Below are 25654 nucleotides of genomic sequence, written 5' to 3'. Positions count from 1 at the left end.
CCCTTTGACAGTGCGGCGCTCCCTCAGTACTGACCCTCTGACAGTGCGGCGCTCCCTCAATACTGACCCTCCCACAGTGCGGCACTCCCTCAGTACTGACCATCTGTCAGTGTGGTGCTCCCTCAGTACTGACCCTCTCACAGTGCGGCGCTCCCTCAGTACTGACCCTCCCACAGTGCGGCACTCCCTCAGTGCTGACCCTCCCACAGTGCAGCGCTCCCTCAGTACTGACCCTCTGACAGTGCGGCGCTCCCTCAGTACTGACCCTCTGACAGTGCGGTGCTCCCTCAGTACTGACCCTCTGACAGTGCGGCGCTCCCTCAGTACTGACCCTCCCACAGTGCGGCACTCCCTCAGTACTGACCCTCCCACAGTGCGGCGCTCCCTCAGTACTGACCCTCCCACAGTGCGGCGCTCCTTCAGTACTGACCCTCCCAGAGTGCGGCGCTCCCTTAGTACTGACCCTCCCACAGTGCGGCGCTCCCTCAGTACTGACCCTCCCACAGTGCGGCGCTCCCTCAGTACTGACCCTCCCACAGTGCGGCGCTCCCTCAGTACTGACCCTCTGACAGTGCGGTGCTCCCTCAGCACTGACCCTCTCACAGTGCGGCGTTCCCTCAGTACTGACCCTCCCACAGTGCGGCGCTCCCTCAGTACTGACCCTCCCACAGTGCGGCGCTCCCTCAGTACTGATCCTCTGACAGTGCGGCGCTCCCTCAGTACTGACCCTCTGACAGTGCGGCACTCCCTCAGTACTGACCCTCTGACAGTGCGGCGCTCCCTCAGTACTGACCCTCTGACAGTGCGGCGCTCCCTCAGCACTGACCCTCTGACAGTGCGGCACTCCCTCAGTACTGACCCTCTGACAGTGCGGCACTCCCTCAGTACTGACCCTCTGACAGTGCGGCACTCCCTCAGTACTGACCCTCTGACAGTGCGGCGCTCCCTCAGTACTGACCCTCCGACAGTGCGGCGCTCCCTCAGTACTGACCTTCTGACAGTGCGGCACTCCCTCAGTACTGACCCTCCCAGAGTGTGGCACCCCCTCAGCAGTGACCCTCCCTGAGTGCGGCACTCCCTCAGTACTGATCCTCCGACAGTGCGGCACCCCCTCAGCACTGACCTTCCGACAGTGCGGTGCTCCCTCAGCACTGACCCTCCCACAGTGCGGCGCTCCCTCAGTACTGACCCTCCCACAGTGCGGCGTTCCCTCAGTACTGACCCTCTGACAGTGCGGCGCTCCCTCAGTACTGACCATCTGACAGTGCGGCGCTCCCTCAGTACTGACCCTCATTCAGTGCAGCGCTCCCTCAGTACTGACCATCTGACAGTGCGGCGCTCCCTCAGTACTGACCCACCCACAGTGCGGCACTCCCTCAGTCCTGACCCTCCCACAGTGCGGCACTCCCTCAGTACTGACCCTCCCACAGTGCGGCACTCCCTCAGTACTGACCCTCTGACAGTGCGGCACTCCCTCAGTACTGACCCTCCCACAGTGCGGTGCTCCCTCAGTACTGACCCTCTGACAGTGCGGCACTCCCTCAGTACTGACCCTTTGACAGTGCGGCGCTCCCTCAGTACTGACCCTCTGACAGTGCGGCGCTCCCTCAGTACTGACCATCTGTCAGTGTGGTGCTCCCTCAGTACTGACCCTCTCACAGTGCGGCGCTCCCTCAGTACTGACCCTCCCACAGTGCGGCACTCCCTCAGTGCTGACCCTCCCACAGTGCAGCGCTCCCTCAGTACTGACCCTCTGACAGTGCCGCGCTCCCTCAGTACTGACCCTCTGACAGTGCGGTGCTCCCTCAGTACTGACCCTCTGACAGTGCGGCGCTCCCTCAGTACTGACCCTCCCACAGTGCGGCACTCCCTCAGTACTGACCCTCCCACAGTGCGGCGCTCCCTCAGTACTGACCCTCCCACAGTGCGGCGCTCCTTCAGTACTGACCCTCCCACAGTGCGGCGCTCCCTTAGTACTGACCCTCCCACAGTGCGGCGCTCCCTCAGTACTGACCCTCCCACAGTGCGGCGCTCCCTCAGTACTGACCCTCCCACAGTGCGGCGCTCCCTCAGTACTGACCCTCTGACAGTGCGGTGCTCCCTCAGCACTGACCCTCTCACAGTGCGGCGTTCCCTCAGTACTGACCCTCCCACAGTGCGGCGCTCCCTCAGTACTGACCCTCCCACAGTGCGGCGCTCCCTCAGTACTGACCCTCTGACAGTGCGGCGCTCCCTCAGTACTGACCCTCTGACAGTGCGGCGCTCCCTCAGTACTGTCCCTCTGACAGTGCGGCACTCCCTCAGTACTGACCCTCTGACAGTGCAGCACTCCCTCTGTACTGACCCTCCGACAGTGCTGCACTCCCTCAGTACTGACCCTCTGACAGTGCGGCGCTCCCTCAGTACTGACCCTCTGACAGTGCAGCACTCCCTCAGTACTGACCCTCTGACAGTGCGGCACTCCCTCAGCACTGACCCTCCCACATTGCGGCGCTCCCTCAGTACTGACCCTCTGACAGTGCGGCACTCCCTCAGTACTGACCCTCCCACAGTGCGGCGCTCCCTCAGTACTGACCCTCCCACAGTGTGGCACTCCCTCAGTACTGACCCTCTGACAGTGCGGCACTCCCTCAGTACTGACCCTCCCACAGTGCGGCGCTCCCTCAGTACTGACCCTCTGACAGTGCGGCACTCCCTCAGTACTGACCCTCCCACAGTGCGGCGCTCCCTCAGTACTGACCCTCTGACAGTGCGGCACTCCCTCAGTACTGACCCTCCCACAGTGCGGCTCTCCCTCAGTACTTACCCTCCGACAGTGCGGAGCTCCCTCGGTACCGACCCTCCCACAGTGCGGCGCTCCCTCAGTACTGAACCTCCAACAGTGAGGCGCTCCCTCAGTACTGACCCTCTGACAGTGCGGCGCTCCCTCAGTACTGACCCTCTGACTGTGCGGCACTCCCTCAGTACTGACCCTCTGACAGTGCGGCACTCCCTCAGTACTGACCCTCTGACAGTGCGGCACTCCCTCAGCACTGACCCTCCCACATTGCGGCGCTCCCTCAGTACTGACCCTCTGATAGTGCGGCACTCCCTCAGTACTGACCCTCTGACAGTGCGGCACTCCCTCAGTACTGACCCTCTCACAGTGCGGCGCTCCCTCAGTACTGACCCTCCCACAGTGTGGCACTCCCTCAGTACTGACCCTCTGACAGTGCGGCACTCCCTCAGTACTGACCCTCCCACAGTGCGGCGCTCCCTCAGTACTGACCCTCTGACAGTGCGGCACTCCCTCAGTACTGACCCTCCCACAGTGCGGCGTTCCCTCAGTACTGACCCTCTGACAGTGCGGCGCTCCCTCAGTACTGACCATCTGACAGTGCGGCGCTCCCTCAGTACTGACCCTCATTCAGTGCAGCGCTCCCTCAGTACTGACCATCTGACAGTGCGGCGCTCCCTCAGTACTGACCCTCCCACAGTGCGGCACTCCCTCAGTCCTGACCCTCCCACAGTGCGGCACTCCCTCAGTACTGACCCTCCCACAGTGCGGCACTCCCTCAGTACTGACCCTCTGACAGTGCGGCACTCCCTCAGTACTGACCCTCCCACAGTGCGGTGCTCCCTCAGTACTGACCCTCTGACAGTGCGGCACTCCCTCAGTACTGACCCTTTGACAGTGCGGCGCTCCCTCAGTACTGACCCTCTGACAGTGCGGCGCTCCCTCAATACTGACCCTCCCACAGTGCGGCACTCCCTCAGTACTGACCATCTGTCAGTGTGGTGCTCCCTCAGTACTGACCTTCTGACAGTGCGGCACTCCCTCAGTACTGACCCTCCCAGAGTGTGGCACCCCCTCAGCAGTGACCCTCCCTCAGTGCGGCACTCCCTCAGTACTGATCCTCCGACAGTGCGGCACTCCCTCAGTACTGACCCTCTGACAGTGCGGCACTCCCTCAGTACTGACCCTCCCACAGTGAGGCACCCCCTCAGCACTGACCTTCCGACAGTGCGGTGCTCCCTCAGCACTGACCCTCCCACAGTGCGGCGCTCCCTCAGTACTGACCCTCCCACAGTGCGGCGCTCCTTCAGTACTGACCCTCCCACAGTGCGGCGCTCCCTTAGTACTGACCCTCCCACAGTGCGGCGCTCCCTCAGTACTGACCCTCCCACAGTGCGGCGCTCCCTCAGTACTGACCCTCCCACAGTGCGGCGCTCCCTCAGTACTGACCCTCTGACAGTGCGGTGCTCCCTCAGCACTGACCCTCTCACAGTGCGGCGTTCCCTCAGTACTGACCCTCCCACAGTGCGGCGCTCCCTCAGTACTGACCCTCCCACAGTGCGGCGCTCCCTCAGTACTGACCCTCTGACAGTGCGGCGCTCCCTCAGTACTGACCCTCTGACAGTGCGGCGCTCCCTCAGTACTGTCCCTCTGACAGTGCGGCACTCCCTCAGTACTGACCCTCTGACAGTGCAGCACTCCCTCTGTACTGACCCTCCGACAGTGCTGCACTCCCTCAGTACTGACCCTCTGACAGTGCGGCGCTCCCTCAGTACTGACCCTCTGACAGTGCAGCACTCCCTCAGTACTGACCCTCTGACAGTGCGGCACTCCCTCAGCACTGACCCTCCCACATTGCGGCGCTCCCTCAGTACTGACCCTCTGACAGTGCGGCACTCCCTCAGTACTGACCCTCTGACAGTGCGGCACTCCCTCAGTACTGACCCTCTCACAGTGCGGCGCTCCCTCAGTACTGACCCTCCCACAGTGTGGCACTCCCTCAGTACTGACCCTCTGACAGTGCGGCACTCCCTCAGTACTGACCCTCCCACAGTGCGGCGCTCCCTCAGTACTGACCCTCTGACAGTGCGGCACTCCCTCAGTACTGACCCTCCCACAGTGCGGCGCTCCCTCAGTACTGACCCTCTGACAGTGCGGCACTCCCTCAGTACTGACCCGCCCACAGTGCGGCTCTCCCTCAGTACTTACCCTCCGACAGTGCGGAGCTCCCTCGGTACCGACCCTCCCACAGTGCGGCGCTCCCTCAGTACTGATCCTCCAACAGTGAGGCGCTCCCTCAGTACTGACCCTCTGACAGTGCGGCGCTCCCTCAGTACTGACCCTCTGACTGTGCGGCACTCCCTCAGTACTGACCCTCTGACAGTGCGGCACTCCCTCCGTTCTTACCCTCCGACAGTGCGGCGCTCCCTCAGTACTGACCTTCTGACAGTGCGGCACTCCCTCAGTACTGACCCTCCCACAATGTTGCACCCCCTCAGCAGTGACCCTCCCTCAGTGCGGCACTCCCTCAGTACTGACCCTCTGACAGTGCGGCGCTCCCTCAGTACTGACCCTCTGACAGTGCGGCGCTCCCTCAGTACTGAACCTCTGACAGTGCGGCACTCCCTCAGTACTGACCCTCCGACAGTGTGGCACTCCCTCAGTACTGACCCTCTGACAGTGCGGCGCTCCCTCAGCACTGACCCTCTGACAGTGCGGCGCTCCCTCAGTACTGACCCTCCGACAGTGTGGCACTCCCTCAGTACTGACCCTCTGACAGTGCAGCGCTCCCTCAGTACTGACCCTCTGACAGTGTGGCACTCCCTCAGTACTGACCCTCTGACAGTGCGGCGCTCCCTCAGTACTGACCCTCCCACAGTGCGGCGCTCACTCAGTACTGACCCTCCCACAGTGCGGAGCTCGCTCAGTACTGACCCTCTGACAGTGCGGCACTCCCTCCATTCTGACCCTCCGACAGTGGGGCACTCCCTCAGTACTGACCCTCTGACAGTGCGGCGCTCCCTCGGTACTGACCCTCCCACAGTGCGACGCTCCCTCAGTACTGACCCTCCCACAGTGCGGCGCTCCCTCAGTACTGACCCTCCCACAGTGCGGCGCTCCCTCAGTACTGACACTCTGACAGTGCGGCGCTCCCTCAGTACTGACCCTCCCACAGTGCGGCGCTCCCTCAGTACTGACCCTCTGACAGTGCGGCACTCCCTCTGTACTGACCCTCTGACAGTGCGGCGCTCCCTCGGTACTGACCCTCTGACAGTGCGGCGCTCCCTCGGTACTGACCCTCCCACAGTGCGGCGCTCCCTCAGTACTGACCTTCTGACAGTGCGGCACTCCCTCAGTACTGACCCTCCCAGAGTGTGGCACCCCCTCAGCAGTGACCCTCCCTCAGTGCGGCACTCCCTCAGTACTGATCCTCCGACAGTGCGGCACTCCCTCAGTACTGACCCTCTGACAGTGCGGCACTCCCTCAGTACTGACCCTCCCACAGTGAGGCACCCCCTCAGCACTGACCTTCCGACAGTGCGGTGCTCCCTCAGCACTGACCCTCCCACAGTGCGGCGCTCCCTCAGTACTGACCCTCCCTCAGTGCGGCGTTCCCTCAGTACTGACCCTCCCACAGTGCGGCACTCCCTCAGTACTGACCCTCTGACAGTGCGGTGCTCCCTCAGTACTGACCCTCTGACAGTGCGGCACTCCCTCAGTACTGACCCTTTGACAGTGCGGCGCTCCCTCAGTACTGACCCTCTGACAGTGCGGCGCTCCCTCAATACTGACCCTCCCACAGTGCGGCACTCCCTCAGTACTGACCATCGGTCAGTGCGGTGCTCCCTCAGTACTGACCCTCTGACAGTGCAGCACTCCCTCAGTACTGACCCTCTGACAGTGCGGCACTCCCTCAGTACTGACCCTCCCACAGTGCGGCGCTCCCTCAGTACAGACCCTCTGACAGTGCGGCGCTCCCTCAGTACTGACCCTCTGACAGTGCGGCGCTCCCTCAGTACTGACCCTCTGACAGTGCCGCACTCCCTCAGTACTGACCCTCTGACAGTGCGGCACACCCTCCGTTCTTACCCTCCGACAGTGCGGCGCTCCCTCAGTACTGACCTTCTGACAGTGCGGCACTCCCTCAGTACTGACCCTCCTAGAGTGTGGCACCCCCTCAGCAGTGACCCTCCCTCAGTGCGGCACTCCCTCAGTACTGATCCTCCGACAGTGCGGCACTCCCTCAATACTGACCCTCTGACAGTGCGGCACTCCCTCAGTACTGACCCTCCCACAGTGAGGCACCCCCTCAGCACTGACCTTCCGACAGTGCGGTGCTCCCTCAGCACTGACCCTCCCACAGTGCGGCGCTCCCTCAGTACTGACCCTCCCACAGTGCGGCGTTCCCTCAGTACTGACCCTCTGACAGTGCGGCGCTCCCTCAGTACTGACCATCTGACAGTGCGGCGCTCCCTCAGTACTGACCCTCATTCAGTGCAGCGCTCCCTCAGTACTGACCATCTGACAGTGCGGCGCTCCCTCAGTACTGACCCTCCCACAGTGCGGCACTCCCTCAGTCCTGACCCTCCCACAGTGCGGCACTCCCTCAGTACTGACCCTCCCACAGTGCGGCACTCCCTCAGTACTGACCCTCTGACAGTGCGGCACTCCCTCAGTACTGACCCTCCCACAGTGCGGTGCTCCCTCAGTACTGACCCTCTGACAGTGCGGCACTCCCTCAGTACTGACCCTTTGACAGTGCGGCGCTCCCTCAGTACTGACCCTCTGACAGTGCGGCGCTCCCTCAATACTGACCCTCCCACAGTGCGGCACTCCCTCAGTACTGACCATCTGTCAGTGTGGTGCTCCCTCAGTACTGACCCTCTCACAGTGCGGCGCTCCCTCAGTACTGACCCTCCCACAGTGCGGCACTCCCTCAGTGCTGACCCTCCCACAGTGCAGCGCTCCCTCAGTACTGACCCTCTGACAGTGCGGCGCTCCCTCAGTACTGACCCTCTGACAGTGCGGTGCTCCCTCAGTACTGACCCTCTGACAGTGCGGCGCTCCCTCAGTACTGACCCTCCCACAGTGCGGCACTCCCTCAGTACTGACCCTCCCACAGTGCGGCGCTCCCTCAGTACTGACCCTCCCACAGTGCGGCGCTCCTTCAGTACTGACCCTCCCACAGTGCGGCGCTCCCTTCGTACTGACCCTCCCACAGTGCGGCGCTCCCTCAGTACTGACCCTCCCACAGTGCGGCGCTCCCTCAGTACTGACCCTCCCACAGTGCGGCGCTCCCTCAGTACTGACCCTCTGACAGTGCGGTGCTCCCTCAGCACTGACCCTCTCACAGTGCGGTGTTCCCTCAGTACTGACCCTCCCACAGTGCGGCGCTCCCTCAGTACTGACCCTCCCACAGTGCGGCGCTCCCTCAGTACTGACCCTCTGACAGTGCGGCGCTCCCTCAGTACTGACCCTCTGACAGTGCGGCACTCCCTCAGTACTGACCCTCTGACAGTGCGGCGCTCCCTCAGTACTGACCCTCTGACAGTGCGGCGCTCCCTCAGCACTGACCCTCTGACAGTGCGGCACTCCCTCAGTACTGACCCTCTGACAGTGCGTCACTCCCTCAGTACTGACCCTCTGACAGTGCGGCGCTCCCTCAGTACTGACCCACTGACAGTGCAGCACTCCCTCAGCACTGACCCTCTGACAGTGCGGCGCTCCCCCAGTTCTGACCCCCTGACAGTGCAGCACTCCCGCAGTACTGACCCTCTGACAGTGCGGCGCTCCCTCAGTACCGACACTCTGACAGTGCGGCACTCCCTCAGTACTGACCCTCTGACAGTGCGGCACTCCCTCAGTACCGACCCTCTGACAGTGCGGCACTCTCTCAGTACTGACCCTCCCACAGTGCGGCACTCCCTCAGTACCGACCCTCTGACAGTGCGGCGCTCCCTCAGTACTGACCCTCCCACAGTGCGGCGCTCCCTCAGTACTGACCCTCTGACAGTGCGGCATTCCCTCAGTACTGACCCACTGACAGTGCAGCACTCCCTCAGCACTGACCCTCCGACAGTGCGGCACTCCCTCAGTACTGACCGTCCGACAGTACAGCGTCCCTCAGTACTGACCATCTGACAGTGCGGCACTCCCTCAGTACTGACCCTCTGATAGTGCAGCACTGCCTCAGTACTGACCCTCTGACAGTGCGGCACTCCTTCAGTACTGACCCTCCCACAGTGCGGCGCTCCCTCAGTACTGACCCTCTCACAGTGCAGCACTCCCTCAGTACTGACCCTCTGACAGTGCGGCACTCCCTCAGTACTGACACTCTGACAGTGCGGCACTCCTTCAGTACTGACCCTCTGACAGTGCGGCACTCCCTCAGTACTGACCCTCTGACAGTGCGGCGCTCCCTCAGTACTGACCCTCTGACAGAGCGGCACTCGCTCAGTACTGACCCTCCCACAGTGCGGCGCTCCCTCAGTACTGACCCTCCCACAGTGCGGCACTCCCTCAGTACTGACCCTCCCACAGTGCGGCTCTCCCTCAGTACTTACCCTCCGACAGTGCGGAGCTCCCTCGGTACCGACCCTCCCACAGTGCGACGCTCCCTCAGTACTGATCCTCCAACAGTGAGGCGCTCCCTCAGTACTGACCCTCTGACAGTGCGGCGCTCCCTCAGTACTGACCCTCTGACTGTGCGGCACTCCCTCAGTACTGACCCTCTGACAGTGCGGCACTCCCTCCGTTCTTACCCTCCGACAGTGCGGCGCTCCCTCAGTACTGACCTTCTGACAGTGCGGCACTCCCTCAGTACTGACCCTCCCACAGTGTTGCACCCCCTCAGCAGTGACCCTCCCTCAGTGCGGCACTCCCTCAGTACTGACCCTCTGACAGTGCGGCGCTCCCTCAGTACTGACCCTCTGACAGTGCGGCGCTCCCTCAGTACTGACCATCTGACAGTGCGGCACTCCCTCAGTACTGACCCTCTGATAGTGCAGCACTGCCTCAGTACTGACCCTCTGACAGTGCGGCACTCCCTCAGTACTGACCCTCCCACAGTGCGGCGCTCCCTCAGTACTGACCCTCTCACAGTGCAGCACTCCCTCAGTACTGACCCTCTGACAGTGCGGCACTCCCTCAGTACTGACACTCTGACAGTGCGGCACTCCTTCAGTACTGACCCTCTGACAGTGCTGCGCTCCCTCAGTACTGACCCTCTGACAGAGCGGCACTCGCTCAGTACTGACCCTCCCACAGTGCGGCACTCCCTCAGTACTGACCCTCCCACAGTGCGGCTCTCCCTCAGTACTTACCCTCCGACAGTGCGGAGCTCCCTCGGTACCGACCCTCCCACAGTGCGGCGCTCCCTCAGTACTGATCCTCCAACAGTGAGGCGCTCCCTCAGTACTGACCCTCTGACAGTGCGGCGCTCCCTCAGTACTGACCTTCTGACAGTGCGGCACTCCCTCAGTACTGACCCTCCCACAGTGTTGCACCCCCTCAGCAGTGACCCTCCCTCAGTGCGGCACTCCCTCAGTACTGACCCTCTGACAGTGCGGCGCTCCCTCAGTACTGACCCTCTGACAGTGCGGCGCTCCCTCAGTACTGACCCTCTGACAGTGCGGCACTCCCTCAGTACTGACCCTCCGACAGTGTGGCACTCCCTCAGTACTGACCCTCTGACAGTGCGGCGCTCCCTCAGCACTGACCCTCTGACAGTGCGGCGCTCCCTCAGTACTGACCCTCCGACAGTGTGGCACTCCCTCAGTACTGACCCTCTGACAGTGCAGCGCTCCCTCAGTACTGACCCTCTGACAGTGCGGCGCTCCCTCAGTACTGACCCTCTGACAGTGTGGCACTCCCTCAGTACTGACCCTCTGACAGTGCGGCGCTCCCTCAGTACTGACCCTCTGACATTGCGGCACTCCCTCCATTCTGACCCTCCGACAGTGGGGCACTCCCTCAGTACTGACCCTCTGACAGTGCGGCGCTCCCTCGGTACTGACCCTCCCACAGTGCGACGCTCCCTCAGTACTGACCCTCCCACAGTGCGGCGCTCCCTCAGTACTGACCCTCTGACAGTGCGGCACTCCCTCAGAACTGACCCTCTGACAGTGCGGCGCTCCCTCGGTACTGACCCTCTGACAGTGCGGCGCTCCCTCAGTACTGACACTCTGACAGTGCGGCGCTCCCTCAGTACTGACCCTCCCACAGTGCGGCGCTCCCTCAGTACTGACCCTCTGACAGTGCGGCACTCCCTCTGTACTGACCCTCTGACAGTGCGGCGCTCCCTCGGTACTGACCCTCTGACAGTGCGGCGCTCCCTCGGTACTGACCCTCCCACAGTGCGGCGCTCCCTCAGTACTGACCTTCTGACAGTGCGGCACTCCCTCAGTACTGACCCTCCCAGAGTGTGGCACCCCCTCAGCAGTGACCCTCCCTCAGTGCGGCACTCCCTCAGTACTGATCCTCCGACAGTGCGGCACTCCCTCAGTACTGACCCTCTGACAGTGCGGCACTCCCTCAGTACTGACCCTCCCACAGTGAGGCACCCCCTCAGCACTGACCTTCCGACAGTGCGGTGCTCCCTCAGCACTGACCCTCCCACAGTGCGGCGCTCCCTCAGTACTGACCCTCCCACAGTGCGGCGTTCCCTCAGTACTGACCCTCCCACAGTGCGGCACTCCCTCAGTACTGACCCTCTGACAGTGCGGTGCTCCCTCAGTACTGACCCTCTGACAGTGCGGCACTCCCTCAGTACTGACCCTTTGACAGTGCGGCGCTCCCTCAGTACTGACCCTCTGACAGTGCGGCGCTCCCTCAATACTGACCCTCCCACAGTGCGGCACTCCCTCAGTACTGACCATCTGTCAGTGCGGTGCTCCCTCAGTACTGACCCTCTGACAGTGCAGCACTCCCTCAGTACTGACCATCTGACAGTGCGGCACTCCCTCAGTACTGACCCTCCCACAGTGCGGCGCTCCCTCAGTACAGACCCTCTGACAGTGCGGCGCTCCCTCAGTACTGACCCTCTGACAGTGCGGCGCTCCCTCAGTACTGACCCTCTGACAGTGCGGCACTCCCTCAGTACTGACCCTCTGACAGTGCGGCACACCCTCCGTTCTTACCCTCCGACATTGCGGCGCTCCCTCAGTACTGACCTTCTGACAGTGCGGCACTCCCTCAGTACTGACCCTCCTAGAGTGTGGCACCCCCTCAGCAGTGACCCTCCCCCAGTGCGGCACTCCCTCAGTACTGATCCTCCGACAGTGCGGCACTCCCTCAGTACTGACCCTCTGACAGTGCGGCACTCCCTCAGTACTGACCCTCCCACAGTGAGGCACCCCCTCAGCACTGACCTTCCGACAGTGCGGTGCTCCCTCAGCACTGACCCTCCCACAGTGCGGCGCTCCCTCAGTACTGACCCTCCCACAGTGCGGCGCTACCTCAGTACTGACCCTCCCACAGTGCGGCGTTCCCTCAGTACTGACCCTCTGACAGTGCGGCGCTCCCTCAGTACTGACCATCTGACAGTGCGGCGCTCCCTCAGTACTGACCCTCATTCAGTGCAGCGCTCCCTCAGTACTGACCATCTGACAGTGCGGCGCTCCCTCAGTACTGACCCTCCCACAGTGCGGCACTCCCTCAGTCCTGACCCTCCCACAGTGCGGCACTCCCTCAGTACTGACCCTCCCACAGTGCGGCACTCCCTCAGTACTGACCCTCTGACAGTGCGGCACTCCCTCAGTACTGACCCTCCCACAGTGCGGTGCTCCCTCAGTACTGACCCTCTGACAGTGCGGCACTCCCTCAGTACTGACCCTTTGACAGTGCGGCGCTCCCTCAGTACTGACCCTCTGACAGTGCGGCGCTCCCTCAATACTGACCCTCCCACAGTGCGGCACTCCCTCAGTACTGACCATCTGTCAGTGTGGTGCTCCCTCAGTACTGACCCTCTCACAGTGCGGTGCTCCCTCAGTACTGACCCTCCCACAGTGCGGCACTCCCTCAGTGCTGACCCTCCCACAGTGCAGCGCTCCCTCAGTACTGACCCTCTGACAGTGCGGCGCTCCCTCAGTACTGACCCTCTGACAGTGCGGTGCTCCCTCAGTACTGACCCTCTGACAGTGCGGCGCTCCCTCAGTACTGACCCTCCCACAGTGCGGCACTCCCTCAGTACTGACCCTCCCACAGTGCGGCGCTCCCTCAGTACTGACCCTCCCACAGTGCGGCGCTCTTTCAGTACTGACCCTCCCACAGTGCGGCGCTCCCTTAGTACTGACCCTCCCACAGTGCGGCGCTCCCTCAGCACTGACCCTCCCACAGTGCGGCGCTCCCTCAGTACTGACCCTCCCACAGTGCGGCGCTCCCTCAGTACTGACCCTCTGACAGTGCGGTGCTCCCTCAGCACTGACCCTCTCACAGTGCGGCGTTCCCTCAGTACTGACCCTCCCACAGTGCGGCGCTCCCTCAGTACTGACCCTCCCACAGTGCGGCGCTCCCTCAGTACTGACCCTCTGACAGTGCGGCGCTCCCTCAGTACTGACCCTCTGACAGTGCGGCACTCCCTCAGTACTGACCCTCTGACAGTTCGGCGCTCCCTCAGTACTGACCCTCTGACAGTGCGGCGCTCCCTCAGCACTGACCCTCTGACAGTGCGGCACTCCCTCAGTACTGACCCTCTGACAGTGCGGCACTCCCTCAGTACTGACCCTCTGACAGTGCGGCACTCCCTCAGTACTGACCCTCTGACAGTGCGGCGCTCCCTCAGTACTGACCCTCCGACAGTGCGGCGCTCCCTCAGTACTGACCTTCTGACAGTGCGGCACTCCCTCAGTACTGACCCTCCCAGAGTGTGGCACCCCCTCAGCAGTGACCCTCCCTCAGTGCGGCACTCCCTCAGTACTGATCCTCCGACAGTGCGGCACCCCCTCAGCACTGACCTTCCGACAGTGCGGTGCTCCCTCAGCACTGACCCTCCCACAGTGCGGCGCTCCCTCAGTACTGACCCTCCCACAGTGCGGCGTTCCCTCAGTACTGACCCCCTGACAGTGCGGCGCTCCCTCAGTACTGACCATCTGACAGTGCGGCGCTCCCTCAGTACTGACCCTCATTCAGTGCAGCGCTCCCTCAGTACTGACCATCTGACAGTGCGGCGCTCCCTCAGTACTGACCCTCCCACAGTGCGGCACTCCCTCAGTCCTGACCCTCCCACAGTGCGGCACTCCCTCAGTACTGACCCTCCCACAGTGCGGCACTCCCTCAGTACTGACCCTCTGACAGTGCGGCACTCCCTCAGTACTGACCCTCCCACAGTGCGGTGCTCCCTCAGTACTGACCCTCTGACAGTGCGGCACTCCCTCAGTACTGACCCTTTGACAGTGCGGCGCTCCCTCAGTACTGACCCTCTGACAGTGCGGCGCTCCCTCAATACTGACCCTCCCACAGTGCGGCACTCCCTCAGTACTGACCATCTGTCAGTGTGGTGCTCCCTCAGTACTGACCCTCTCACAGTGCGGCGCTCTCTCAGTACTGACCCTCCCACAGTGCGGCACTCCCTCAGTGCTGACCCTCCCACAGTGCAGCGCTCCCTCAGTACTGACCCTCTGACAGTGCGGCGATCCCTCAGTACTGACCCTCTGACAGTGCGGTGCTCCCTCAGTACTGACCCTCTGACAGTGCGGCGCTCCCTCAGTACTGACCCTCCCACAGTGCGGCACTCCCTCAGTACTGACCCTCCCACAGTGCGGCGCTCCCTCAGTACTGACCCTCCCACAGTGCGGCGCTCCTTCAGTACTGACCCTCCCACAGTGCGGCGCTCCCTTAGTACTGACCCTCCCACAGTGCGGCGCTCCCTCAGTACTGACCCTCCCACAGTGCGGCGCTCCCTCAGTACTGACCCTCCCACAGTGCGGCGCTCCCTCAGTACTGACCCTCTGACAGTGCGGTGCTCCCTCAGCACTGACCCTCTCACAGTGCGGCGTTCCCTCAGTACTGACCCTCCCACAGTGCGGCGCTCCCTCAGTACTGACCCTCCCACAGTGCGGCGCTCCCTCAGTACTGACCCTCTGACAGTGCGGCGCTCCCTCAGTACTGACCCTCTGACAGTGCGGCGCTCCCTCAGTACTGTCCCTCTGACAGTGCGGCACTCCCTCAGTACTGACCCTCCGACAGTGCTGCACTCCCTCAGTACTGACCCTCTGACAGTGCGGCGCTCCCTCAGTACTGACCCTCTGACAGTGCAGCACTCCCTCAGTACTGACCCTCTGACAGTGCGGCACTCCCTCAGCACTGACCCTCCCACATTGCGGCGCTCCCTCAGTACTGACCCTCTGACAGTGCGGCACTCCCTCAGTACTGACCCTCTGACAGTGCGGCACTCCCTCAGTACTGACCCTCCCACAGTGCGGCGCTCCCTCAGTACTGACCCTCCCACAGTGCGGCACTCCCTCAGTACTGACCCTCTGACAGTGCGGCACTCCCTCAGTACTGACCCTCTGACAGTGCGGCACTCCCTCAGTACTGACCCTCCCACAGTGCGGCACTCCCTCAGTACTGACCCTCTGACAGTGCGGCGCTCCCTCAGTACTGACCCTCCCACAGTGCGGCACTCCCTCAGTACTGACCCTCTGACAGTGCGGCACTCCGTCAGTACTGACCCTCTGACAGTGCGGCACTCCCTCAGTACTGACCCTCTGACAGTGCGACGCTCCCTCAGTACTGACCCTCCCACAGTGCGGCACTCCCTCAGTACTGACCCTCTGACAGTGCGGCACTCCCTCAGTACTGACCCTCTGACAGTGCGGCACTCCCTCAGCACTGACCCTCGCACAGTGCGGCACTCCCTCAGTACTGACCCTCTGACAGTGCGGCACTCCCTCAGTACTGACCCTCTGACAGTGCGGCGCTCCCTCAGTACTGACCCCCCCCCCCACAGTGCGGCACTCCCTCAGTACTGACCCTCTGACAGTGCGGCACTCCGTCAGTACTGACCCTCTGACAGTGCGGCACTCCCTCAGTACTGACCCTCTGATAGTGCGACGCTCCCTCAGTACTGACCCTCCCACAGTGCGGCACTCCCTCAGTACTGACCCACTGACAGTGCGGCTCTCCCTCAGTACTGACCCTCTGACAGTGCGGCGCTCCCTCAGTACTGACCCCCCCCCCACAGTGCGGCACTCCCTCAGTACTGACCCTCTGATAGTGCGGCTCTCCCTCAGTACTGACCCTCTGATAGTGCGACGCTCCCTCAGTACTGACCCTCCCACAGTGCGGCACTCCCTCAGTACTGACCCTCTGATAGTGCGACGCTCCCTCAGTACTGACCCTCCCACAGTGTGCCTGTCGGATTGCCACCTTTACAATGGAGGTTTACAGATCTGGAGCATTTGTTCAGGGTGTGTGGGGGACTGGGCCGGAATGAGCAAATTGTGAAAGGGGTTTCGGTCGAGTTTGAGAAGATGTTTTTGACTGACCCGTGCACCCTCGCTAACAGTCTCTCTTTTCTCCTGTCTGCCACTTGACCACGCGGGACGCCAGCTGTACGAGAACTGGCAGAGCGGACAGCCGGATAGCTTCTTCGCGCCCGGGGAGAACTGCGTCGTGATGGTCTGGCAGAATGGAGGCCACTGGAGCGATGTACCCTGCAACTATTTCCTCGCCTTCACCTGCAAGAAGGTGCTCAGTAAGTGCCCAGTGCCCCCCCCCCGCCCGCTCCCTGCCCGCTCCCTGCCCCCCCACCCCCTTGTTATAATATACACCAGTATATCATGGTGCAGACACACACTGATGGACACACAGTGGGACCAATCAACACACACAACACCGCAGCCAATCACCAGTGAGAGCACACGCACTATAAAGACAGGGGGCGTCAGAGTTCCCGCTCATACGAGTAGCAGCTAGCTAGGAGGACAGAGCTCACAGCCTGCAACACAGTCATTCACCATGTGCTGAGTGCATCGACTGGTGAGGACAAGGCAAAGGTCTTTAGTTAAAGCTGGTATCGTATTCACGCACAGTCTGAGTATGTTTAAATAGTTAACCTTTTAATAAAATAGTGTTGCACTACTTCAAGTGTTGGTGACCTGTGTGTGATCCAGAACACCCAATACATCAGGAGCTTCACTCTGCACCTAACCCCGTGCTGTGCCTGTCCTGCGAGTGTTTGATGGGGACAGTGTAGAGGGAGCTTTACTCTGTATCCAACCCCGTGCTGTACCTGTCCTGGGAGTGTTTGATGGGGACAGTGTAGAGGGAGCTTTACTCTGTATCTAACCCCGTGCTGTACCTGTCCTGGGAGTGTTTGATGGGGACAGTGTAGAGGGAGCTTTACTCTGTATCTATCCCCGTGCTGTATCTGTCCTGGGAGTGTTTGATGGGGACAGTGTAGAGGGAGCTTTACTCTGTATCTAACCCCGTGCTGTACCTGTCCTCGGAGTGTTTGATGGGGGCAGTGTAGAGGGAGCTTTACTCTGTATCTAACCCCGTGCTGTCCCTGTCCTGGGAGTGTTTGATGGGGACAGTGTAGAGGGAGCTTTACTCTGTATCTAACCCCGTGCTGTCCCTGTCCTGGGAGAGTTTGATGGGGACAGTGTAGAGGGAGCTTTACTCTGTATCTAACCCCGTGCTGTACCTGTCCTGGGAGTGTTTGATGGGGACAGTGTAGAGGGAGCTTTACTCTGTATCTAACCCCGTGCTGTACCTGTCCTGGAGTGTTTGATGGGGACAGTGTAGAGGGAGCTTTACTCTGTATCTAACCCCGTGCTGCACCTGTCCTGGGGGTGTTTGATGGGACAGTGTCGAGGGAGCTTTACTCTGTATCTAACCCCGTGCTGTACCTGTCCTGGGAGTGTTTGATGGGGACAGTGTAGAGGGAGTTTTACTCTGTATCTAACCCCGGTGCTGTACCTGTCCTGAGAGTGTTTGATGGGACAGTGTCGAGGGAGCTTTACTCTGTATCTAACCCCGTGCTGTACCTGTCCTGGGAGTGTTTGATGGGGACAGTGTAGAGGGAGCTTTACTCTGTACCTAACTCCATGCTGTACTTGTCCTGGGAGTGTTTGATGGGGACAGTGTAGAGGGAGCTTTACTCTGTATCTAACACCGTGCTGTACCTGTCCTGGGAGTGTTTGATGGGGACAGTGTAGAGGGAGCTTTACTCTGTATCTAACCCCGTGCTGTCCCTGTCCTTGGAGTGTTTGATGGGGACAGGGTAGAGGAAGCTTTACCCTGTATCGAACCCCGTGCTGTACCTGTCCTGGGAGTGTTTGATGGGGACAGTGTAGAGGGAGCTTTACTCTGTATCTAACCCCGTGCTGTACCTGTCCTGGGAGTGTTTGATGGGGACAGTGTAGAGGGAGCTTTACTCTGTATCTAACCCCGTGCTGTCCCTGTCCTGGGAGTGTTTGATGGGGACAGGGTAGAGGAAGCTTTACTCTGTATCTAACCCCGTGCTGTACCTGTCCTGGGAGTGTTTGATGGGGACAGTGTAGAGGAAGCTTTACTCTGTATCTAACCCCGTGCTGTACCTGTCCTGGGAGTGTTTGATGGGGACAGTGTAGAGGGAGCTTTACTCTGTATCCAACCCCGTGCTGTACCTGTCCTGGGAGTGTTTGATGGGGACAGGGTAGAGGAAGCTTTACTCTGTATCTAACCCCGTGCTGTCCCTGTCCTGGGAGTGTTTGATGGGGACAGGGTAGAGGAAGCTTTACTCTGTATCTAACCCCGTGCTGTACCTGTCCTGGGAGTGTTTGATGGGGACAGTGTAGAGGAAGCTTTACTCTGTATCTAACCCCGTGCTGTACCTGTCCTGGGAGTGTTTGATGGGGACAGTGTAGAGGGAGCTTTACTCTGTATCCAACCCCGTGCTGTACCTGTCCTGGGAGTGTTTGATGGGGACAGGGTAGAGGAAGCTTTACTCTGTATCTAACCCCGTGCTGTACCTGTCCTGGGAGTGTTTGATGGGGACAGTGTAGAGGGAGCTTTACTCTGTATCCAACCCCGTGCTGTACCTGTCCTGGGAGCGTTTGATGGCGACAGTGTAGAGGAAGCTTTACTCTGTATCTAACCCCGTGCTGTACCTGTCCTGGGAGTGTTTGATGGGGAGAGTGCAGAGGGAGCTTTACTCTGTATCTAACCCCGTGCTGTACCTGTCCTGGGAGTGTTTGATGGGGACAGTGTAGAGGAAGCTTTACTCTGTATCTAACCCCGTGCTGTACCTGTCCTGGGAGTGTTTGATGGGGACAGTGTAGAGGGAGCTTTACTCTGTATCTAAGCCCGTGCTGTACATGTCCTGAGAGTGTTTGATGGGGAGAGTGTAGAGGGAGCGTTACTCTGTATCTAACCCCGTGCTGTACCTGCCCTGGGAGTGTTTGATGAGGACAGTGTAGAGGGAGCTTTACTCTGTATCTAACCCCGTGCTGTACCTGTCCTGGGAGTGTTTGATGGGGACAGTGTAGAAGGAGATTTACTCTGTATCTAACACCGTGCTGTACCTGTCCTGGGAGTGTTTGATGGGGGCAGTGTAGAGGGAGCTTAACTCTGTATCTAACCCCGTGCTGTACCTGTCCTGGGAGTGTTTGATGGGGACAGTGTAGAGGGAGCTTTACTCTGTACCTAACTCCATGCTGTACCTGTCCTGGGAGTGTTTGATGGGGACAGTGTAGAGGGAGCTTTACTCTGTATCTAACACCGTGCTGTACCTGTCCTGGAAGTGTTTGATAGAGACAGTGTATAGAGCTTTACTCTGTATCTAACCCCGTGCTGTCCCTGTCCTTGGAGTGTTTGATGGGGACAGGGTAGAGGAAGCTTTACTCTGTATCTAACCCCGTGCTGTACCTGTCCTGGGAGTGTTTGATGGGGACAGTGTAGAGGGAGCTTTACTCTGTATCTAACCCCGTGCTGTACCTGTCCTGGGAGTGTTTGATGGGGACAGTGTAGAGGGAGCTTTACTCTGCACCTAACCCCGTGCTGTGCCTGTCCTGGGAGTGTTTGATGGGGACAGTGTAGAGGGAGCTTTACTCTGTATCCAACCCCGTGCTGTACCTGTCCTGGGAGTGTTTGATGGGGACAGTGTAGAGGGAGCTTTACTCTGTATCTAACCCCGTGCTGTACCTGTCCTGGGAGTGTTTGATGGGGACAGTGTAGAGGGAGCTTTACTCTGTATCTATCTCCGTGCTGTATCTGTCCTGGGAGTGTTTGATGGGGACAGTGTAGAGGGAGCTTTACTCTGTATCTAACCCCGTGCTGTACCTGTCCTGGGAGTGTTTGATGGGGGCAGTGTAGAGGGAGCTTTACTCTGTATCTAACCCCGTACTGTACCTGTCCTGGGAGTGTTTGATGGGGACAGTGTAGAGGGAGCTTTACTCTGTATCTAACCCCGTGCTGTCCCTGTCCTGGGAGAGTTTGATGGGGACAGTGTAGAGGGAGCTTTACTCTGTATCTAACCCCGTGCTGTACCTGTCCTGGGAGTGTTTGATGGGGACAGTGTAGAGGGAGCTTTACTCTGTATCTAACCCCGTGCTGTACCTGTCCTGGGAGTGTTTGATGGGGACAGTGTAGAGGAAGCTTTACTCTGTATCTAACCCCGTGCTGTACCTGTCCTGGGAGTGTTTGATGGGGACAGTGTAGAGGGAGCTTTACTCTGTATCCAACCCCGTGCTGTACCTGTCCTGGGAGTGTTTGATGGGGGCAGTGTAGAGGGAGCTTTACTCTGTATCTAACCCCGTGCTGTACCTGTCCTGGGAGTGTTTGATGGGGACAGTGTAGAGGGAGCTTTACTCTGTATCTAACCCCGTGCTGTCCCTGTCCTGGGAGAGTTTGATGGGGACAGTGTAGAGGGAGCTTTACTCTGTATCTAACCCCGTGCTGTACCTGTCCTGGGAGTGTTTGATGGGGACAGTGTAGAGGGAGCTTTACTCTGTATCTAACCCCGTGCTGTACCTGTCCTGGGAGTGTTTGATCGGGACAGTGTAGAGGGAGCTTTACTCTGTATCTAACTCCGTGCTGTACCTGTCCTGGGAGTGTTTGATGGGGAGAGTGTAGAGGGAGCGTTACTCTGTATCTAACCCCGTGCTGTACCTGCCCTGGGAGTGTTTGATGAGGACAGTGTAGAGGGAGCTTTACTCTGTATCTAACCCCGTGCTGTACCTGTCCTGGGAGTGTTTGATGGGGACAGTGTAGAAGGAGATTTACTCTGTATCTAACACCGTGCTGTACCTGTCCTGGGAGTGTTTGATGGGGGCAGTGTAGAGGGAGCTTAACTCTGTATCTAACCCCGTGCTGTACCTGTCCTGGGAGTGTTTGATGGGGACAGTGTAGAGGGAGCTTTACTCTGTACCTAACTCCATGCTGTACCTGTCCTGGGAGTGTTTGATGGGGACAGTGTAGAGGGAGCTTTACTCTGTATCTAACACCGTGCTGTACCTGTCCTGGAAGTGTTTGATAGAGACAGTGTATAGAGCTTTACTCTGTATCTAACCCCGTGCTGTCCCTGTCCTTGGAGTGTTTGATGGGGACAGGGTAGAGGAAGCTTTACTCTGTATCTAACCCCGTGCTGTACCTGTCCTGGGAGTGTTTGATGGGGACAGTGTAGAGGAAGCTTTACTCTGTATCTAACCCCGTGCTGTACCTGTCCCGGGAGTGTTTGATGGGGGCAGTGTAGAGGGAGCTTTACTCTGTATCTAACCCCGTGCTGTACCTGTCCTGGGAGTGTTTGATGGAGACGTGCAGAGGGAGCTTTACTCTGTATCTAACCCCGTGCTGTACCTGTCCTGGGAGTGTTTGATGGGGACAGTGTAGAGGAAGCTTTACTCTGTATCTAACCCCGTGCTGTACCTGTCCTGGGAGTGTTTGATGGGGACAGTGTAGAGGGAGCTTTACTCTGTATCTAAGCCCGTGCTGTACATGTCCTGAGAGTGTTTGATGGGGAGAGTGTAGAGGGAGCGTTACTCTGTATCTAACCCCGTGCTGTACCTGCCCTGGGAGTGTTTGATGAGGACAGTGTAGAGGGAGCTTTACTCTGTATCTAACCCCGTGCTGTACCTGTCCTGGGAGTGTTTGATGGGGACAGTGTAGAAGGAGATTTACTCTGTATCTAACACCGTGCTGTACCTGTCCTGGGAGTGTTTGATGGGGGCAGTGTAGAGGGAGCATCACTCTGTATCTAACCCCGTGCTGTACCTGTCCTGGGAGTGTTTGATGGGGACAGTGTAGAGGGAGCTTTACTCTGTACCTAACTCCATGCTGTACCTGTCCTGGGAGTGTTTGATGGGGACAGTGTAGAGGGAGCTTTACTCTGTATCTAACACCGTGCTGTACCTGTCCTGGAAGTGTTTGATAGAGACAGTGTATAGAGCTTTACTCTGTATCTAACCCCGTGCTGTCCCTGTCCTTGGAGTGTTTGATGGGGACAGGGTAGAGGAAGCTTTACTCTGTATCTAACCCCGTGCTGTACCTGTCCTGGGAGTGTTTGATGGGGACAGTGTAGAGGGAGCTTTACTCTGTATCCAACCCCGTGCTGTACCTGTCCTGGGAGTGTTTGATGGGGACAGGGTCGAGGAAGCTTTACTCTGTATCTAACCCCGTGCTGTACCTGTCCTGGGAGTGTTTGATGGGGACAGTGTAGAGGGAGCTTTACTCTGTATCCAACCCCGTGCTGTACCTGTCCTGGGAGCGTTTGATGGGGACAGTGTAGAAGAAGCTTTACTCTCTATCTAACCCCGTGCTGTACCTGTCCTGGGAGTGTTTGATGGCGACAGTGTAGAGGAAGCTTTACTCTGTATCTAACCCCGTGCTGTCCCTGTCCTGGGAGTGTTTGATGGGGGCAGTGTAGAGGGAGCTTTACTCTGTATCTAACCCCGTGCTGTACCTGTCCTGGAAGTGTTTGATGGAGTCGTGCAGAGGGAGCTTTACTCTGTATCTAACCCCGTGCTGTACCTGTCCTGGGAGTGTTTGATGGGGACAGTGTAGAGGAAGCTTTACTCTGTATCTAACCCCGTGCTGTACCTGTCCTGGGAGTGTTTGATGGGGACAGTGTAGAGGGAGCTTTACTCTGTATCTAAGCCCGTGCTGTACATGTCCTGAGAGTCTTTGATGGGGACAGTGTCGAGGGAGCTTTACTCTGTATCTAACCCCGTGCTGTACCTGTCCTGGGAGTGTTTGATGGGGACAGTGTAGAGGGAGCTTTACTCTGTATCTAACCCCGTGCTGTACCTGTCCTGGGAGTATTTAATGGGGACAGTGTCGAGGGAGCTTTACTCTGTATCTAACCCCGTGCTGTCCCTGTCCTGGGAGTGTTTGATGGGGACAGTGTAGAGGGAGCTTTACTCCGTATCTAACCCCGTGCTGTACCTGTCCTGGGAGTGTTTGATGGGGACAGTGTAGAGGGAGCTTTACTCTGTATCTAACCCAGTGCTGTACCTGTCCTGGGAGTGTTTGATGGGGACAGTGTCGAGGGAGCTTTACTCTGTATCTAACCCCGTGCTGTACCTGTCCTGGGAGTGTTTGATGGGGACAGTGTAGAGGGAGCTTTACTCTGTATCTAACCCCGTGCTGTACCTGTCCTGGGAGTGTTTGATGGGGACAGTGTCGAGGGAGCTTTACTCTGTATCTAACCCCGTGCTGTACCTGTCCTGGGAGTGTTTGATGGGGACAGTGTAGAGGGAGCTTTACTCTGTATCTAACCCCGTGCTGTCCCTGTCCTGGGAGTGTTTGATGGGGACAGTGTAGAGGGAGCTTTACTCCGTATCTAACCCCGTGCTGTACCTGTCCTGGGAGTGTTTGATGGGGACAGTGTAGAGGGAGCTTTACTCTGTATCTAACCCCGTGCTGTACCTGTCCTGGGAGTTTTTGATGGGGACAGTGTAGAGGGAGCTTTACTCTGTATCTAACCCCGTGCTGTCCCTGTCCTGGGAGTGTTTGATGGGGACAGTGTAGAGGGAGCTTTACTCCGTATCTAACCCCGTGCTGTACCTGTCCTGGGAGTGTTTGATGGGGACAGTGTCGAGGGAGCTTTACTCTGTATCTAACCCCGTGCTGTACCTGTCCTGGGAGTGTTTGATGGGGACAGTGTAGAGGGAGCTTTACTCTGTATCTAACCCCGTGCTGTACCTGTCCTGGGAGTGTTTGATGGGGACAGTGTCGAGGGAGCTTTACTCTGTATCTAACCCCGTGCTGTACCTGTCCTGGGAGTGTTTGATGGGGAAAGTGTCGAGGGAGCTTTACTCTGTATCTAACCCTGTTCCTGTCCTGTTTTATTGTTCCAGGTTCCAAGGGAATGCGTGTCCCCCGGATGGAGAGAAATTGCACGAGCTGGGAGATCGCTGGAATGTAAAGATTAGGAATTTGGAGCTCCCAGCCGCCTCGAGGACATTGTGAGGCAGCAGCTGGCATTTCCTTATTGAAGTCCCTCCCACGGGGAGAATCCGAATGGATATCATAACGTCTAAATCCCACCTTTCTGTGCCCCGGAATTCTGTCCCTGGCTTCCCAGGGTATCACCGTGCGTTGGCCGACTTATTCACCCCGTCCGTGAATCACAGGGGGCATTTTGGATAAGCTTGCTAAGCTGGGTCCTGATCGGCGGAGCCTTTGGTGCCTGCTCTCTGCTCGGGGATGTAATGGGTCCTGCTCACCCCAACATCTATCCCACCCCTCTCTTCCCCCCCCCTACTTAACCCCCCCCCTACTTAACCCCCCCCCCTACTTACCCCCTCCTTTCGCTTTCCACCCCCCCCCCCACTTACCCCCTCTTTCCCGCCCCCCTCGTGGTGTCCCCCATGGACGGAGACACCTTTAATCGGCCTTTACTCCCTCTCCGATGTTGGCTGGGGTTTGGGGTGCGGGGTGGGGAGTGGGGGGGAGGGGTGTTTAAACAGCAGGGACTCGACCCGGGAGCCGCGAGGACCCATTGCTCCCAACTCCCACACACTGTCTGTCTCTCCCACGCACCGTCTCTCTCACACTCACTCGCTCTCACACACACACACTCGCTCTCACACACACACTCTCTCTTTCTCTCTCTCACACACTCTCTCTCTCTCACACACTCTCTCTCTCTCACACACTCTCTCTCTCTCACACTCTCTCTCTCTCTCTCACACACTCTCTCTCTCTCACACACTCTCTCTCTCTCACACACTCTCTCTCTCTCACACACTCTCTCTCTCTCACACACTCTCTCTCTCTCACACACTCTCTCTCACACACTCTCTCTCTCTCACACACTCTCTCTCTCTCACACCCTCTCTCTCTCTCACACCCTCTCTCTCTCTCACACCCTCTCTCTCTCTCACACCCTCTCTCTCTCTCACACCCTCTCTCTCTCTCACACACTCTCTCTCTCTCACACACTCTCTCTCTCTCACACACTCTCTCTCTCTCACACACTCTCTCTCTCTCACACACTCTCTCTCTCTCACACTCTCTCTCTCTCTCACACAATCTCTCTCTCTCTCTCACACTCTCTCTCTCTCTCTCACACTCTCTCTCTCTCTCACACTCTCTCTCTCACACACTCTCTCTCTCTCACACACTCTCTCTCTCTCACACACTCTCTCTCTCTCACACTCTCTCTCTCTCTCACACACTCTCTCTCTCTCACACACTCTCTCTCTCTCTCTCTCACACACTCTCTCTCTCTCACACACTCTCTCTCTCTCTCACACACTCTCTCTCTCACACACACACTCACTCGCTCACACACATACACGCCCGAACCTCAAGAGCCAGTCCGAAGCAGACCGGGAGCGGGAACTCGCTCCGAAGTGGCTCCGGGTTTGGAAACCGACCGACCCTGAGTTTCCTGCGAAGTACCCCCCTGAAGAGCAGCTGGCGGGAGGGGTGGCGGAGACTTATCCATCGTTCCAC

At 59.0% G+C, this 25654-nt stretch overlaps 1 protein-coding gene across 1 annotated transcript in view; it reads left to right on the top strand.

Annotated features, from left to right (window-relative positions):
• The window catches only part of LOC140402871 (NT-3 growth factor receptor-like), a 247128-nt gene extending 222654 nt beyond the window's left edge, over nucleotides 1-24474 (top strand). The window contains exons 13-14 of the mRNA XM_072490496.1: nucleotides 16325-16469; nucleotides 24052-24474. Coding sequence (XP_072346597.1) covers nucleotides 16325-16469; nucleotides 24052-24119 — 213 coding nt within the window. The 3' untranslated portion in view covers nucleotides 24120-24474. The remainder of the gene's footprint in view (nucleotides 1-16324; nucleotides 16470-24051) is intronic.
• The last annotated feature ends 1180 nt before the right edge of the window (nucleotides 24475-25654 follow it).

This window comes from Scyliorhinus torazame, chromosome 26, assembly GCF_047496885.1.
Source record: "Scyliorhinus torazame isolate Kashiwa2021f chromosome 26, sScyTor2.1, whole genome shotgun sequence".
Lineage (NCBI taxonomy): Eukaryota > Metazoa > Chordata > Chondrichthyes > Carcharhiniformes > Scyliorhinidae > Scyliorhinus > Scyliorhinus torazame.
Note: the sequence above shows the minus strand (reverse complement) of the source record. Positions and strands in the feature narration are given on the sequence as shown.